The sequence below is a fragment of the Oncorhynchus nerka genome, linkage group LG13 (genome assembly GCF_034236695.1).
Source record: "Oncorhynchus nerka isolate Pitt River linkage group LG13, Oner_Uvic_2.0, whole genome shotgun sequence".
In the NCBI taxonomy this organism is placed as follows: domain Eukaryota; kingdom Metazoa; phylum Chordata; class Actinopteri; order Salmoniformes; family Salmonidae; genus Oncorhynchus; species Oncorhynchus nerka.
In genome coordinates this window covers 96,423,340-96,442,176 of record NC_088408.1, presented here as the reverse complement: position 1 = coordinate 96,442,176, position 18,837 = coordinate 96,423,340, and the positions used below count along the sequence as shown (strand labels likewise).

Genomic DNA, 18,837 nt, shown 5'->3' with positions numbered 1-18,837 from the left:
CAGTCATGTGATAGTTTCCAGACCAGACTACCCATGCTGTTATTCTGTTAATGCAAAGCACTCTCCCTTACACACACACACTAGCATCACCACCCTGGATGGTTCCGACCTTGAATATGTGGACATCTATAAGTACCTAGGTGTCTGGCTAGACTGCAAACTCTCCTTCCAGACTCACATCAAACATCTCCAATCGAAAATCAAATCAAGAGTCGGCTTTCTATTCCGCAACAAAGCCTCCTTCACTCACGCCGCCAAGCTTACCCTAGTAAAACTGACTATCCTACCGATCCTCGATTTCGGCGATGTCATCTACAAAATGGCTTCCAACACTCTACTCAGCAAACTGGATGCAGTCTATCATAGTGCCATCCGTTTTGTCACCAAAGCACCTTATACCACCCACCACTGCGACTTGTATGCTCTAGTCGGCTGGCCCTCGCTACATATTCGTCGCCAGACCCACTGGCTCCAGGTCATCTACAAGTCCATGCTAGGTAAAGCTCCGCCTTATCTCAGTTCACTGGTCACGATGGCAACACCCATCCGTAGCACACGCTCCAGCAGGTGTATCTCACTGATCATCCCTAAAGCCAACACCTCATTTGGCCGCCTTTCGTTCCAGTACTCTGCTGCCTGTGACTGGAATGAACTGCAAAAATCGCTGAAGTTGGAGACTTTTATCTCCCTCACCAACTTCAAACATCAGCTATCCGAGCAGCTAACCGATCGCTGCAGCTGTACATAGTCTATTGGTAAATAGCCCACCCATTTTCACCTACCTCATCCCCATACTGTTTTTATACTGTTTTTTTTATTTTATTTATTTATTTATTTACTTTTCTGCTCTTTTGCACACCAATATCTCTACCTGTACATGACCATCTGATCATTTATCACCCCAGTGTTAATCTGCAAAATTGTATTATTCGCCTACCTCCTCATGCCTTTTGCACACATTGTATATAGACTGCCCATTTTTTTTCTACTGTGTTATTGACTTGTTAATTGTTTACTCCATGTGTAACTCTGTGTTGTCTGTTCACACTGCTATGCTTTATCTTGGCCAGGTCGCAGTTGCAAATGAGAACTTGTTCTCAACTAGCCTACCTGGTTAAATAAAGGTGAAATAAAAAATAAATAAAAAAAACACACACACACACACACACACACACACACACACACACACACACACACACACATTAAATAATTCATTATTTAATCAATGGCTAATTTACTTCTACTTAAATTCACCTAGTATGTGCACAAAATAATCTCGAAACAAACACGCGCACACACACACACACACACACACACACACACACACACACACACACACACACACACACACACACACACACACACACACACACACACACACACACACACACACAACCTTAACCATTCAGAGTTAATGCCTAACCTGAACCATTCAGAGTTAATACCTTAACCATTCAGAGATAATACCTTAACCATTCAGAGTTAATACCTAACCTGAACCATTCAGAGTTAATACCTTAACCATAACCATTCAGAGATAATACCTAACCTGAACCATTCAGAGTTAATACCTAACCTTAACCATTCAGAGTTAATACCTTAACCATTCAGAGTTAATACCTTAACCATTCAGAGTTAATACCTTAACCATTCAGAGTTAATACCTTAACCATAACCATTCAGAGATAATACCTAACCTGAACCATTCAGAGTTAATACCTAACCTTAACCATTCAGAGTTAATACCTTAACCATTCAGAGTTAATACCTTAACCATTCAGAGTTAATACCTAACCTTAACACTTCAAAATGTGACATTTGGAACAACTTTAAAATGTGACATTTGGATACCCCAGAGACAGTCAAGTATGATTGGTAGAATACCCCAGAGACAGTCATGTTTGATTGGTAGAATACCCCAGAGACAGTCATGTATGATTGGTAGAATACCCCAGAGACAGTCATGTTTGATTGGTAGAATACCCCAGAGACAGTCAAGTATGATTGTAGAATACCTCAGACAGTCATGTATGATTGGTAGAATACCCCAGAGACAGTCAAGTATGATAGGTAGAATAGCTCAGACAGTCATGTATGATTGGTAGAATACCTCAGACAGTCATGTTTCATTGGTAGAATACCCCAGAGACAGTCATGTTTGATTGGTAGAATACCCCAGAGACAGTCATGTTTGATTGGTAGAATACCTCAGACAGTCATGTATGATTGGTAGAATACCTCAGACAGTCATGTTTGATTGGTAGAATACCCCAGAGACAGTCATGTATGATTGGTAGAATACCTCAGACAGTCATGTTTGATTGGTAGAATACCCCAGAGACAGTCATGTTTGATTGGTAGAATACCTCAGAGACAGTCATGTTTGATTGGTAGAATACCCCAGAGACAGTCATGTTTGATTGGTAGAATACCTCAGACAGTCATGTTTGATTGGTAGAATACCCCAGAGACAGTCATGTTTGATTGGTAGAATACCCCAGAGACAGTCATGTTTGATTGGTAGAATACCCCAGAGACAGTCATGTTTGATTGGTAGAATACCCCAGACAGCCATGTTTGATTGGTAGAATACCTCAGACAGTCATGTTTGATTGGTAGAATACCCCAGAGACAGTCATGTTTGATTGGTAGAATTCAGAAACAGTCATGTGATAGTTTCCAGACCAGACTACCCATGCTGTTATTCTGTTAATGCAAAGCACTCTCCCTTACACACACACACTAGCATCACCACCCTGGATGGTTCCGACCTTGAATATGTGGACATCTATAAGTACCTAGGTGTCTGGCTAGACTGCAAACTCTCCTTCCAGACTCACATCAAACATCTCCAATCGAAAATCAAATCAAGAGTCGGCTTTCTATTCCGCAACAAAGCCTCCTTCACTCACGCCGGCAAGCTTACCCTAGTAAAACTGACTATCCTACCGATCCTCGATTTCGGCGATGTCATCTACAAAATGGCTTCCAACACTCTACTCAGCAAACTGGATGCAGTCTATCATAGTGCCATCCGTTTTGTCACCAAAGCACCTTATACCACCCACCACTGCGACTTGTATGCTCTAGTCGGCTGGCCCTCGCTACATATTCGTCGCCAGACCCACTGGCTCCAGGTCATCTACAAGTCCATGCTAGGTAAAGCTCCGCCTTATCTCAGTTCACTGGTCACGATGGCAACACCCATCCGTAGCACACGCTCCAGCAGGTGTATCTCACTGATCATCCCTAAAGCCAACACCTCATTTGGCCGCCTTTCGTTCCAGTACTCTGCTGCCTGTGACTGGAATGAACTGCAAAAATCGCTGAAGTTGGAGACTTTTATCTCCCTCACCAACTTCAAACATCAGCTATCCGAGCAGCTAACCGATCGCTGCAGCTGTACATAGTCTATTGGTAAATAGCCCACCCATTTTCACCTACCTCATCCCCATACTGTTTTTATACTGTTTTTTTTATTTTATTTATTTATTTATTTACTTTTCTGCTCTTTTGCACACCAATATCTCTACCTGTACATGACCATCTGATCATTTATCACCCCAGTGTTAATCTGCAAAATTGTATTATTTGCCTACCTCCTCATGCCTTTTGCACACATTGTATATAGACTGCCCATTTTTTTTCTACTGTGTTATTGACTTGTTAATTGCTTACTCCATGTGTAACTCTGTGTTGTCTGTTCACACTGCTATGCTTTATCTTGGCCAGGTCGCAGTTGCAAATGAGAACTTGTTCTCAACTAGCCTACCTGGTTAAATAAAGGTGAAATAAAAAATAAATAAAAAAAACACACACACACACACACACACACACTATTCATGATCTTTAATAAATAACAAGGGAGAGGAGGGAAGAGAGAAGGAGAGGAGGGAAGAGAGAAGGAGAGGAGGGAAGAGAGAGGGAGAGGAGGGAAGGGAGAGGAGGGAAGAGAGAGGGAGAGGAGGGAAGAGAGAAGGAGAGGAGGGAAGAGAGAGGGAGAGGAGGGAAGAGAGAAGGAGAGGAGGGAAGAGAGAGGGAGAGGAGGGAAGAGAGAAGGAGAGGAGGGAAGAGAGAGGGAGAGGAGGGAAGGGAGAGGAGGGAAGAGAGAGGGAGAGGAGGGAAGAGAGAGGGAGAGGAGGGAAGAGAGAGGGACAGGAGGGAAGAGAGAGGGACAGGAGGGAAGAGAGAGGGAGAGGAGGGAAGAGAGAGGGACAGGAGGGAAGAGAGAGGGAGAGGAGGGAAGAGAGAGGGAGAGGAGGGAAGAGAGAGGGAGAGGAGGGAAGAGAGAGGGAGAGGAGGGAAGAGAGAGGGAGAGGAGGGAAGAGAGAGGGAGAGGAGGGAAGAGAGAGGGATAAGAGAGCAAGAGAGGACACACACCCACACAGGCACACACACACACACACTTCTCAGAGACACCCTGTTAAAACCGTGCTGAAAAGCAGAGACTCACATTCTGTCACATAAATCCTCGGTCACATACAGTACCAGTTACTAGTTCTAGAACACCTGCTCATTCCAGGGTTTCTCTTCATTTGTACTATGTTCTACATTGTAGAATAACAGTGAAGACATCAAAACTATGAAATAACACATATGGAATCATGTAGTAACCAGAAAAGTGTTAAATCAAAATATATTTTAGATTCTTCAAAGTAGCTACCCTTTGCCTTGAAGACAGCTTTGCACACTCAAGACAGCTGGCATTCTCTCAACCACCTTAGTTCATAGTTCTGGTGTCTTCACTATTATTCTACAATGTAGAAAATAGTTTTAAAAAATTAAACCCTAGAATGAGTAGGTGTGTTCTAACTTTTGTGTGCAAACAAAAGTACTTCACTCTATACTTCACTCTCCTTCTACTTCTTTCTCTCTCTGTCTCACTCTCTCTCTTTATATCACACTCTCTCTCTGTCTCACTCTCTCTCTGTGTCTCACTCTCTCTCTCTGTGTCTCACTCTCTCTCTCTGTGTCTGTCTCTCTCTCTCTGTCTTTCTCTCTCTCTCTGTCTTTCTCTCTCTCTCTGTCTTTCTCTCTGTCTCACTCTCTGTCTCACTCTCTGTCTCTGTCTCACTCTCTCTGTCTCTGTCTCACTCTCTCTCTCTATCTCACTCTCTTTGTCTCTGTCTCACTCTCTCTCTCTGTCTCACTCTCTATCTCTCTCTCTGTCTCTGTCTCACTCTCTCTCTGTCTCACTCTCTCTCTCTGTCTCACTCTCTCTCTCTCTGTCTCACTCTCTCTGTCTCTCTCTCTCTCTCTCTGTCTCACTCTCTCAGAACAGTGTATAACTAAGTGACAGCACCTTGTACTCCTTCCCAGCGGAGAGGCAAGGGTTGGGGACACACTGTGGGCAGCAGTGTCCTGGCTGGATCACCAGATTATCGAGCTGTTGGAGACACACACACACACACACACACACACACACACACAGACACATCAGACGTGTGACAAATTGTGCGGCAATGGAATCACAATGTGTGTGTGAGTATGTGTGTGTGTGTGTGAGTGTTTGTGTGCGTATGTGTGCGTGTACGTGTGCATGTGTGTGTGTGTGTGCGTGCATGCGTGCGTGTGTGTGTGTGGGTGTGTTTGTGTGCGTATGTGTGTGTGTGCGTGTGCATGCGTGCATGCGTGTGTGTGCGTGTGCGTGTGCGTGTGTGTGTGTGTGTGTGTGTGTGTGTGTGTGTGTGTGTGTGTGAGACAGTAGTACTAACCGGTTTGCAGGCGACAGGTTGGCACTCTGCTGCATAGCACTGAGGTAGTCCGTTACTACACACACACTTAGAGCACGGGCTGGGACTCCACTCCTCCCCATCCCTGTACTCATGGTCCTCCCAGGAACAGGATGCTGTGGAAACACACACACACACACACACACACACACACACACACACACACACACACACAGATTGTAAGTACAGTAAAGAGCAATGCTGTGGTCTGTGTGTGTGTGTGTGTACACTCACTACACCCATCAGTGACGTGCTATAGATAATGTATGGTATGTATTATACATCTGGCAGTAGAGTGGACAGCCCCAGGGGTCCCTAACACAGGAACAGAGTATTATACATCTGGCAGTAGAGTGGACAGCCCCAGGGGTCCCTAACACAGGAACAAATGCAAGTGGAGTCAGAACAAATATGATCTATACACTGACAAGATATTGAACTGTCTGTTCTAACAATGGGAATAAATATCCGCAAAGCCTACCAGACAAGCCAAATGCGCTTCTATGCTGGCTTCGAGGCTAGCAACACTGAACCATGCATAAGAGCACCAGCTGCTCTGGGCGACAGTTTGATCTCCCTCTCCATAGCCGATGTGAGGAAGACCTTTAAACAGGATAACATTCAAAGGGCCAGATGGATTACCAGGATGTGTACTCAGACACCAGCTGGCAAGTGTCTTCACTGAGATTTTCAACCTCTCCCTGACCCAGTCAGTAATACCCACATGTTTCAATCCGACCACCATAGTCCAAGGAGAAGAGAGATGGGGAAGAGTAACCAAGGTAACCGTTCTACTTTACTATCACATGAAAGGCTGGTCATCAACACCATAATCCCAGACAACCTGGACCGACTCCAAATCGCATACCGCCTCAACAGATCCAGAGATGACGCAATCTCTGTTGCACTTCACACCTATGTGAAGTGCGCTCAGGCACGTGTGCGCGGGCGTCGCTAGCTTTGAAGCGCTCCTTTTTTTGGGGTCCCAGGTCAAAAAAATTTGAAATCACTGAGCTAGCAAACAGCTAGCAAACAGACTGCTAGCAAACAGACTGCTGTACAGCTATAGTACAAACGTCACATTGTAGGGAGAGGACTGACATAAATTAAAATGCAGCTCCCGAAAAAATGTTGTTGATCTATGATCTGTTTTCTTTACTCACCTGCAATTGGGCATCAAGCAACAATTACTGGCACAGGCTTACTTTTGTTGAGCCAAAATTCCTTGAAATTCATCATTTACCTATTTTACCTTTATTTAACTAGGCAAGTCAGTTAACCTCTTAAGTCGACCCTCTACTTTTTTGAACATTCTGTTAAAAATCGCGCAACATTTCAGCGCCCTGCTACTCATGCCAGGAATATAGTATATGCATTTGCTTAGTCTGTGTGGATAGAAAACACTCAGACGTTTAAAAAACTGGTTAAATCACTGCTGTGGCTTTACCAGAACGGCATTTACATCGAAAAGCACAGGAAAAACTGATCACTGAAAATGGGAAAATATATCCATGCGCTACTTGAACCCATTGATAAACGTGAACCACAATTAATTGACTGAGGTTGCAGTACCTACAGCTTCCACACGGTGTCTAGAGTCTTGTCATTTCCCTTCGAGTTTTTTCTTGGTCAAACACATGCAGGACACCGTATCTCCTCCGGTCTAGGACCGGATATTTTCGTTGAGTTTCTAGCCGGACATTTTTCCAGACGGACAGCTAATGATCTTTACATCGCCTCCTGATGAATTTTATCGCTTATTAACGTTTACTAATACCTAAAGTTGCATTACAAACGTATTTCCGAAGTGTTTTGTGAGAGTTTATCGTCGACTTTTTGAATTTTAAAAAATGACGTTACGTTTTGAAACTATGTTTTTTTCGTTTATCACACAGTCTACATATAACGATATCTAGGCTTTATATGGACCGATTTAATCGAAATAAAGACCCAAATAGTGTTTATGGGACATCTAGGAGTGCCAACAAAGAAGATGGTGAAAGGTAATGAATGTTTTCTATTTTATTGTGCGGTTTGTGTAACGCCGAAATGCTAATTATTTTGTTTACGTCCCCTGTGGGTCTTTTGGGGTGTTGCATGCTATCAGATAATAGCTTCTCATGCTTTCGCCGAAAAGCATTTAAAAAATCTGACTTGTTGCCTGGATTCACAACGAGTGTAGCTTTAATTCGATACCCTGCATGTGTATTTTAATGAACTTTTGAGTTTTAACTAATACTATTAGCATTTAGCGTAGCGCATTTGCATTTCCAGAGCTCTAGTTGGGACGCAAGCGTCCCGAGTAGAAGCAACAGGTTAAGAACAAATTCTTATTTTCAATGACGGCCTAGGAACAGTGGGTTACCTGCCTGTTCAGGGGCAGAATGACAGATTTGTACCTTGTCAGCTCGGGGGTTTGAACTTGCAACCTTCCGGTTACTAGTCCAACGCTCTAACCACTAGGCTACCCTGCCGCTAGGCTACCTATGAAGCTTGCATAAAATGAATTATTACATCATCAAAAATGTGTTGTAGACAAAATAATTAAAATGGCTGTCTGGTAACCTCAATAAATATACAAAGATTTGTAGTTGAACAACTCATTGACTGTATAGATTTTTTTAACCTGTTAGTACTCTAGGGGCAGTATTTCATTTTTGGATAAAAAGACGTGCCCGTTTTAAGCGCAATATTTTGTCACGAAAAGATGCTCGAATATGCTTGGAATTGATAGTTTTGGAAAGAAGACACTCTTACGTTTCCAGAACTGCAAAGATTTTCACTGTGAGTCCCTTAGAACAAATGCTTCGGGCAAAACCAAGATGTATGACCGACCAGGAAATGAACAGGATTTTTGAGGCTACGTTTTCCATGATCGCCTTATATGGCTGTGAATGCGACAGGAATGAACGGACACTTTATCTTGTTTCCCCAAGGTCTCTGCAGCATTGTGACGTATTTATAGGCATATCATTGGAAGATTGACCATAAGAGACTACAATTGCCAAGTGTCCCGCTTGGTGTCTGCGTGGCATTTGGTGCGCAAAAGTCAGCTCCCAGTATTTTTCCATTCGAATCAGACAACAAAGCAGGCTTCAAGGCCGGTGCTTTCAATGGAGAGATATATGACAAACCACCTTCAGGATTGATTCAAACAACGTTTTCCATGTTTCAGTCGATATTATGGAGTTAATTCGGAAAAAAGTTCGACGTGTAGGTGACTGAATTTTCGGTTAGTTTCGGTAGCCAAATGCATAGTAACAAAAGGGAACGATGTGTCCTACACAAGAATCTTTCAGGAAAAACTGGACATCTGCTATGTAACTGAGAGTCTCCTCATTGAAACATCTGAAGTTCTTCAAAGGTAAATTATTTTATTTGATTCCTTGGCTGGTTTTTGTGAATATGTTGCGTGCTAAATGCTAATGCTAAATGCTAAGCTAGCTATCACCACTCTTACACAAATGATTGATTTTCTCTGGTTCTAAAGCATATTTTGAAAATCTGAGACGACAGGATTGTTAAGAAAAGGATAAGCTTGAGAGCAGGCATATTTATTTCATTTCATTTGCGATTTTTAGAAATCGCTAACGTTGCGTTATGGTAATGAGCTTGAGGCTGTAGTAACGATACCGCATGCGGGATGGGGCGGACTATGAGGTTAACTGGACTCGAAACATTACTTGAAATTACTTGTGACTCGAATCGACTTGCTCTTAAAATGGATGACTTGGACTTGACTCGAGGCTCGACCCGTTCTACTTGGGACTGGACTCGAGGCTCGACCCGTTCTACTTGGGACTGGACTTGAGACTTGAACCTCGTGACTTGAGACTTGCTTGTGACTCGAATAATAGCGACTTGGTCCCATCTCTGGTTAGTCTATGAATCATGTGACAAATAAAATGCGATTTGTTTTGAACATTCTTGTCAACTGCGATATAAAATATGTTTTTCCTGTAAACCCTGCCGGGTGCTCGTGCGTCCACCCACGGTATAGCAGTACATTCATAACAATGTATGTAAACATTATGAAACGTTCATTACTTTTTTCTCCCCTAATTTTGTGACATCTAATTGGCAGTTACAATCTTGTCCCATCGCCGCAACTCCCGTACGGACTCGGGAGAGGCGAAGGTCGAGAGCCATGCGTCTTCAGAAACACAACCCCGCCAAGCCCCACTGCTTCTCGACACACTGCTCGATTAACCCGGAAGCCAGCCGCACCAATGTGTTGGAGAAAACACCGTACAGCTGGCGACCGAAGTCAGCTTGCAGGCTCCCGGCCCGCCACAAGGAGTTACTAGAGCGAGATGGGACAAGGAAACCCTTAGACCACTGTGCCACTCAGGAGGCCACAAAATGTATTTTCAATCAAATAAGCCATACAAAAAGGCCACACTTGGTCTGCTTCATGCTTTATTATTGCACGGTTTTGGGGAGGAGTGCAAAGAAAAAGCCATATCTCAGACCGGACAATAAAAAGAAAAGATTAAGATGGGTAAAAGAACACAGACACTGGACAGAGGAACTCTGCCTAGAAGGCCAGCATCCTGGAGTCGCCTCTTCACTGTTGACGTTCAGACTGGTGTTTTACGGGTACTATTTAATGAAGGTGCCAGTTGAGGACTTGTGAGGCGTCTGTTTCTCAAACTAGAAATTCTAATGTACTTGTCCTCTTGCTCAGTTGTGCACCGGGGCCTCCCACTCCTCTTTCTATTCTGGTAAGAGACAGTTTGCGCTGGTCTGTGAAGGGAGTAGTACACAGTGTTTTTTCGAGATCTTCAGTTTCTTGGCAATTTCTCGCATGGAATAGCCTTCATTTTTCAGAACACGAATAGACGGACGAGTTTCAGAAGAAAGTGCTTTGTTTCTGGCCATTTTGATCCTGTAATCGAACCCACAAATGCTGATGCTCCATATACTCAACTAGTCTAAAGGCCAGTTTTATTGCTTCTTAAATTAGCACAGCAGTTATCAGCTGTACAAACATTATTAAGGGTTTGAAACCCCACCTCTTTAAGGAATACCTAGGATAGGATAAAGTAATCCTTCTCCCCCCCCCCCTTAAAAGACCTAGATGCACTATTGTAAAGTGGCTGTTCCACTGGATGTCATAAGGTGAAAGCACCAATTTGTAAGTCGCTCTGGATAAGAGCGTCTGCTAAATGACTTAAATGTAAATGTAAATGTTTTCTAATGATCAATTAGCTTTTTAAAATGATAAACTTGGATGAGCTAACACAACGTGCCATTGGAACACAGGAGTGATGGTTGCTGATAATGGGCCTCTGTATGCCTATGTAGATATTCCATTAGAAATCTGCCGTTTCCAGCTACAATAGTCATTTACAACATTAACAATATCTACCCTGTATTTCTAATGGACAAAAAATGTTTAAAAACTAAGGACATTTCGAAGTGACCCCTAACCTTTGAACGGTAGTGTACAGTTGAAGTCGGAAGTTTACATACACCTTTACATACACCTACATTGAAACTCAGTTTATCATAATTCCTGACATTAAATCCTAGTACAAATGTCCTGTCTTAGGTCAGTTAGGATCACCACTTTATTTTAAGAATGTGAAATATCAGAATAATAGTATTAGAATGATTGATTCCCAGTGTGTCAGAAGTTTACATACCCTCAATTAGTATTTGGTAGCATTGCCTTTAAATTGTTTAACTTGGGTCAAATGTTTCGGGTAGCCTTCCACAAGCTTCCCACAATAAGTTGGGTGAATTTTGGCCCATTCCTTCTGACAGAGCTGGTGTAACTGAGTCAGGTTTGTAGGCCTCCTTGCTCACACATGCTTTTTCAGTTATGCCCACAAATTTTCTATGGAATTGAGGTCAAGGCTTTGTGATGGCCACTCCAATACCTTGACTTTGTTGTCCTTAAGCCATTTTGCCACAACGTTGGAAGTATGCTTGGGGTCATTGTCCATTTGGAAGAACCATTTACAACCAAGCTTTAACTTACCGACTGATGTCTTGAGATGTTGCTTCAATATATCAACATAATTTTCCTACCTTATGATGCCATCTATTTTGTGAAGTGCACCAGTCCCTCCTGCAGCAAAGCACCCTCACAACATGATACTGCCACCCCCAAGCTTCACGGTTGGGATGGTGTTCTTCGGCTTGCAAGCCTCCCCCTTTTTCCTCCAAACATAACAATGGTCATTATGACCAAACAGTTCTATTTTTGTTTCATCAGACCAGAGGACATTTCTCCAAAAAGCACGACCTTTGTCCCCATGTGCAGTTGCAAACAGTAGTCTGGCTTTTTACATGGCGATTTTGGAGCAGCGTCTTCTTCCTTGCTGAGCGGTCTTTCAGGTTATGTCGATATACGACTCGTTTTACTGTGGAAATAGATACTTTTGTACCCGTTTCCTCCAGCATCTTCACAAGGTCCTTTTCTGTTGTTCTGGGATTGATTTGCACTTTTTGCACCAAAGAACGTTCATCTCTAGGAGACAGAACGCGTCTCCTTCCTGAGTGGTATGACGGCTGCGTGGTCCCATGGTGTTTATACTTGTGTACTATTGTTTGTACAGATGAACGTGGTACCTTCGGGCATTTGGAAATTGCTCCCAAGGATGAACCAGATTTGTGGAGGTCTACAATTTTTTTTCGGGAGTCTTGGCTGATTTCTTTTGATTTTCCCATGATGTCAAGCAAAGAGACACTAAGTTTGAAGGTAGGCCTTGAAATACATCCACAGGTACACCTCCAATTGACTCAAATTATGTCAATTAGCCTTTCAGAAGCTTCTAAAGCCATGACATAATTTTCTGGAATTTTCCAAGCTGTTTAAAGGCACAGTCAACTTAGTGTATGTAAACTTCTGACCCACTGGAATTGTGATACAGTGAATTATAAGTGAAATAATCAGTCTGTAAACAATTGTTGGAATAATGACTTGTGTCATGCACCAAGTAGATGTCCTAACCATATATATATATATATAAACCCATATTGTTGTTTTTCTTTGAATGTAGGTCTGCGATGAAGTCAGCCAGGCAAAGACGCTGGAAAGAAATCCCACCTGAAGTTGAGGTGAGATCTTTATAGGATTTACAGCGTCAGATTTGTAATAGCAAAGGGAATTCCCAGTTCAGGTATGTAGCCGCCAAGCGTAGCGCTGCAGGGGGCAACCACAACATATAAATAATATAACTGACAGACATCAGCTAACCTTTTGAAGTCCTCAGGCAACGGCTCAAACAGACTCCGAGTCTGGCAGGCTTTCCCCAAGGGTTGGCAACAGTATTACACATCATATTATGCCAACCACAGTACAGGCAATACCGCCCCTCTGCCTAGCTCTGGTCCCTGCCTGAAAGAGTATGGCTTCTATTGGATTCAATTTGCCATTTTGATGACAGATGACCTGGATCTGTTGTTGCTTTGGAGGCCATTTTGAGGCGTTAAACTGGAAAGTAAAGCAGAGTTGGTATGAAACTTACCTCCACTGCGGACACACTTGGGACAGCAGTCTCCGGTGGGGGTGAAGGCAGTCTGGTCTGGGGGGCAGGTGAGAGGAGGACAGGGTCTCTGTCTACAGGATACACTACCCCCAGAACACACACACAGCTGGCACTGGGAGGCACTCCACTGACTGTCATGCTGTGGATGGGTGGATGGTGGGGAGGGAGGGAGGGAGTAATGTTTACTCTTCATTTTTATTGTTTATTTAACTTTTGTATATAATCTACCTCACTTGCTTTGGCAATGTTAACATATGTTTCCCATGCCAATAAAGCCCTTGAATTGAATTGAATTGAGAGAGGGAGAGAGAAATAGAGAGATAGAGAGAGACATACATATATACAGACAGACAGACAGACAGACAGACAGACAGACAGACAGACAGACAGACAGACTGACTGACTGACTGACTGACTGACTGACTGACTGACAGACAGACAGACAGACAGACAGACAGACCAGACAGACAGACAGACAGACAGACAGACAGACAGACAGACAGACAGACAGACAGACAGACAGACAGACAGACAGACAGACAGAAAATGTAATCTTGACCACTAATCTATAAATCTCTACTCCAGTATAATGTAATCTATAAATCTCTACTCCAGTGTAATGTAATCTATCAGTAATCTATAAATCTCTACTCCAGTATAATGTAATCTATAAGTAATCTATAAATCTCTACTCCAGTATAATGTAATCTATAAATAATCTATAAATCTCTACTCCAGTATAATGTAATCTATAAATCTCTACTCCAGTGTAATGTAATCTATCAGTAATCTATAAATCTCTACTCCAGTATAATGTAATCTATCAGTAATCTATAAATCTCTACTCCAGTATAATGTAATCTATAAGTAATCTATAAATCTCTACTCCAGTATAATGTAATCTATCAGTGATCTATAAATCTCTACTCCAGTGTAATGTAATCTATCAGTAATCTATAAATCTCTACTCCAGTATAATGTAATCTATCAGTAATCTATAAATCTCTACTCCAGTATAATGTAATCTATCAGTAATCTATAAATCTCTACTCCAGTGTAATGTAATCTATCAGTAATCTATAAATCTCTACTCCAGTGTAATGTAATCTATCAGTAATCTATAAATCTCTACTCCAGTATAATGTAATCTATAAATCTCTACTCCAGTATAATGTAATCTATCAGTAATCTATAAATCTCTACTCCAGTATAATGTAATCTATCAGTAATCTATAAATCTCTACTCCAGTATAATGTAATCTATCAGTAATCTATAAATCTCTACTCCAGTGTAATGTAATCTATCAGTAATCTATAAATCTCTACTCCAGTGTTTCACCTTCCTAGCCCCAATCTAAAATAAATGTTGAACACAACCTTCAGTAAATAACAACATAAATCATTATTCTGCCACATTTACCCGAATACAGTTTAATCTCCTCTCCCCTTCACCAACCCACAGAGAGCTTTTGGAAGACCCAGGCAGACCCTCTAAAGAAACACGAGTTCCCTGCCTGAAAAGTGTGAAAGACACTTGATGCTTCAGAGACACCAATGGAATCCTAAACCTCAGGCCAAAGAGGCTTGTTAGGAAGCTTGTTCTACCTAAAAAAAAGATTGGCCGCCAGCCAGCTCTCTCTTGTTGCTCCCAAATGGCACACTATTCACTACATACAGTAGTGCACCACCAATGGCCCTTAGGGTTCTGGTCAAAAGTAGTGCACTAAACAGAGAATAGGGTGTGATTTGGGACATAGACTCTGTGTGAGATGGCGAAAGAGGAGGAGCTAACAAGAAAGAGATTGTGTTTTGAGAGGGGAGAGAGGAGAGGAGAGGGTTAGAGGGGAGAGGAGAGAGGAGAGGGGAGAGGGTTAGAGGGGAGAGGAGAGAGGAGAGGAGAGAGGAGGGGACAGAGGAGAGGAGAGAGGAGAGAAGAGGGGACAGAGGAGAGGAGAGGAGAGAGGAGAGAGAGGGGACAGAGGAGAGAAGAGGGGACAGAGGAGAGGAGAGGAGGGAGGAGAGAAGATGGGATAGAGGAGAGGAGAGGAGAGGAGAGGAGAGGAGAGGAGAGGAGAGGAGAGGAGAGGAGAGGAGAGGGGAAGACAGATGTTTTCTCTGGTCCTCCACAGTGGACCGTATCACCTACTGACCCCATAAACAGCTTCTTTATGCTGACAAGAGCCCTGGGAGGAGGGCAGGCACTCTGGACAACACTGGTTGGGAGGGATCCTCAACCGCTCTCCCTGGGGAGACACACAGACAGAATACAGTATCAGTTCCTTGTAGTTGACAACCATGTTAATGCAGGATGGAAAGAGAACTGTGAATGGCTCTTCTCCTTTGGTCTATTTTTATAACCCTTTAGTGAAAAATACAATAAAACAGGAACATATAGAGACAGATTCATTTAAACAGAACTGAAGACAAAATGTGATCTGTGGTTAAAAGGTCGATTCTATTTCAATTACAGTCAATTCAGGAAAATCCAACTCCATTTCTCTTAAAGGCCATTTTGGGTAAAATGCCATTTTATCTCTGTTCTTTCTTAGTCAGGTCAGTAAATAGATATCAACTACGGTCCCATTCTCATTTGCTTCTGACAGTACCAAGAAATTAGAACAGGTCATGGTAGAAATAGTTTTAGTTACTTAGCTCCGTGGTCCTGGAATTCTCTCCTGAACATTTTAAAATGTGATGATCTAATTTGGTTGGTGGAGTTTAAACACTTGATCGATGTACAGTCGTGGCCGAAAGTTTTGAGAATGACACAAATATGAATTTCCACAAAGTTTGCTGTCTCAGTGTCTTTAGATATTTTTGTCAGATGTTACTATGGCATACTGAAGTATAATTACAAGCATTTCATAAGTGTCAAAGGCTTTTATTGACAATTACATGAGGTTGATGCAGAGTCAATATTTGCAGTGTTGACCCTTCTTTTTCAAGACCTCTGCAATCCGCCCTGGCATGCTGTCAATTAACTTCTGACCCCAGTCCTCAGCAGTCCAATCCCTGTACCTTTTGCACAATATCAGTCTGTCCCTGATGTTTTTCCTGGAGAGAAGTGGCTTCTTTGCTGCCCTTCTTGACACCAGGCCATCCTCCAAAAGTCTTCGCCTCACTGTGCTTGCAGATGCACTCACACCTGCCTGCTGCCATTCCTGAGCAAGCTCTGTACTGGTGGTTCCCCGATCCTTTCGACTGAATCAACTTTGGGAGACGGTCCTAGCGCTTGCTGGACTTTCTTGGGCGCCCTGAAGCCTTCTTCACAACAATTGAACCGCTCTCCTTGAAGTTCTTGATGATCTGATAAATGGTTGATTTATGTGAAATCTTACTGGCAGCAATAAACTTGCCAGGTGAAGCCCCTTTTGTGCAAAGCAATGATGACGGCACATGTTTCCTTGCAGGTAACCATGGTTGACAGAGGAAGAACAATGAATCCAAGCACCACCCTCCTTTTGAAGCTTCCAGTCTGTTATTCAAACTCAATCAGCATGACAGAGTGATCTCCAGCCTTGTCCTCGTCAACACTCACAGCTGTGTTTATGAGATAATCACTGACATGATGTCAGCTGGTCCTTTTGTGGCAGGGCTGAAATGCAGTGGAAATGTTTTTAGGGGAGATTCAGTTAATTTGCATGGCAAAGAGGGACTTAATTGCAATTCATCTGATCACTCTTCGTAACATTCTGGAGAATATGCAAATTGCCATCATACAAACTGAGGCAGCAGACTTTGTGAAAATTAATTTTCGTGTCATTCTCAAAACTTTTAGCCACGACTAAATATATCAGAGAAGAGTGTAATTGTTTTTAGTCCAGATGTTTGGGTTTTTAATGTAATATGTTATTGTTGTACTGTATGTGTGTTTATAGTTGTGTTTAATGTTGTGTTAGTGTATGTAGGTTGTTTTGTCTGAAACGTTGTTCTCCCTGCTGCTATTGGACCAGGTGTCTCTTGTTGTTGTACTGTATGTGTGTTTAATGTTGTGTTAGTGTATGTAGGTTGTTTTGTCTGAAACGTTGTTCTCCCTGCTGCTATTGGACCAGGTGTCTCTTGTTGTTGTACTGTATGTGTGTTGTGTTTAATGTTGTGTTAGTGTATGTAGGTTGTTTTGTCTGAAACGTTGTTCTCCCTGCTGCTATTGGACCAGGTCTCTCTTGTTGTTGTACTGTATGTGTGTTGTGTTTAATGTTGTGTTAGTGTATGTAGGTTGTTTTGTCTGAAACGTTGTTCTCCCTGCTGCTATTGGACCAGGTGTCTCTTGTTGTTGTACTGTATGTGTGTTTAATGTTGTGTTAGTGTATGTAGGTTGTTTTGTCTGAAACGTTGTTCTCCCTGCTGCTATTGGACCAGGTCTCTCTTGGAAAAGAGATGTTACCTCAATGAGAAAAAACTGTATAAATAAAGGTTAAACAAAAAAAAATTAAATGCTTTTCGATGACGAAAATGTTGAATTGGAATTTGGTTAAATTCCTAAATTGATTTGAATTGAAACGAGCGGATATACTGGGTGTTTCAGAGAAAGAGTGAACTACCTCCCTCATCTTTCCTCCTGCATCACACATCATCATTCTGCCTTTCTAGTGTGAACTACCTCCCCCACCTCTCCTCCTGCATCACACATCATCATTCTGTCTTTCTAGTGTGAACTACCTCCCCCACCTCTCCTCCTGCATCACACATCATCACTACCTCCCCCATCTCTCCTCCTGCATCACATCATCATTATGTCTGTCTAGTGTGAACTACCTCCCCCACCTCTCCTCCTGCATCACACATCATCACTACCTCCCCCACCTCTCCTCCTGCATCACACATCATCATTCTGTCTGTCTAGTGTGAACTACCTCCCCCATCTCTCCTCCTGCATCACATCATCATTATGTCTTTCTAGTGTGACCTTCCTCCCCCACCTCTCCTCCTGCATCACACATCATCATTCTGTCTTTCTAGTGTGAACTACCTCCCCCATCTCTCCTCCTGCATCACACATCATCACTACCTCCCCCATCTCTCCTCCTGCATCACATCATCATTCTGTCTTTCTAGTGTGAACTACCTCCCCCACCTCTCCTCCTGCATCACACATCATCACTACCTCCCCCACCTCTCCTCCTGCATCACATCATCATTCTGTCTTTCTAGTGTGAACTACCTCCCCCACCTCTCCTCCTGCATCACACATCATCACTACCTCCCCCACCTCTCCTCCTGCATCACATCATCATTCTGTCTTTCTAGTGTGAACTACCTCCCCACCTCTCCTCCTGCATCACACATCATCACTACCTCCCCCACCTCTCCTCCTGCATCACATCATCATTCTGTCTTTCTAGTGTGACCTTCCTCCCCCACCTCTCCTCCTGCATCACATCATCATTCTGTCTTTCTAGTGTGAACTACCTCCCCCATCTCTCCTCCTGCATCACATCATCATTCTGTCTTTCTAGTGTGAACTACCTCCCCCATCTCTCCTCCTGCATCACATCATCATTCTGCCTTTCTAGTGTGAACTACCTCCCCCATCTCTCCTCCTGCATCACATCATCATTCTGCCTTTCTAGTGTGAACTACCTCCCCCATCTCTCCTCCTGCATCAC

The 18,837-nt window shown here is 42.9% G+C and overlaps 1 protein-coding gene across 1 annotated transcript in view; it reads right to left on the bottom strand.

The window, feature by feature from the left end:
- LOC115122266 (extracellular matrix organizing protein FRAS1-like) overlaps positions 1 to 18,837 on the bottom strand; it is a 523,719-nt gene that overhangs the window by 347,752 nt on the left and 157,130 nt on the right. Inside the window, 4 exon segments of the mRNA XM_065027018.1 lie at positions 5,303 to 5,386; positions 5,715 to 5,848; positions 13,211 to 13,370; positions 15,382 to 15,474. Of these exon segments, the coding sequence (XP_064883090.1) occupies positions 5,303 to 5,386; positions 5,715 to 5,848; positions 13,211 to 13,370; positions 15,382 to 15,474 (471 nt within the window).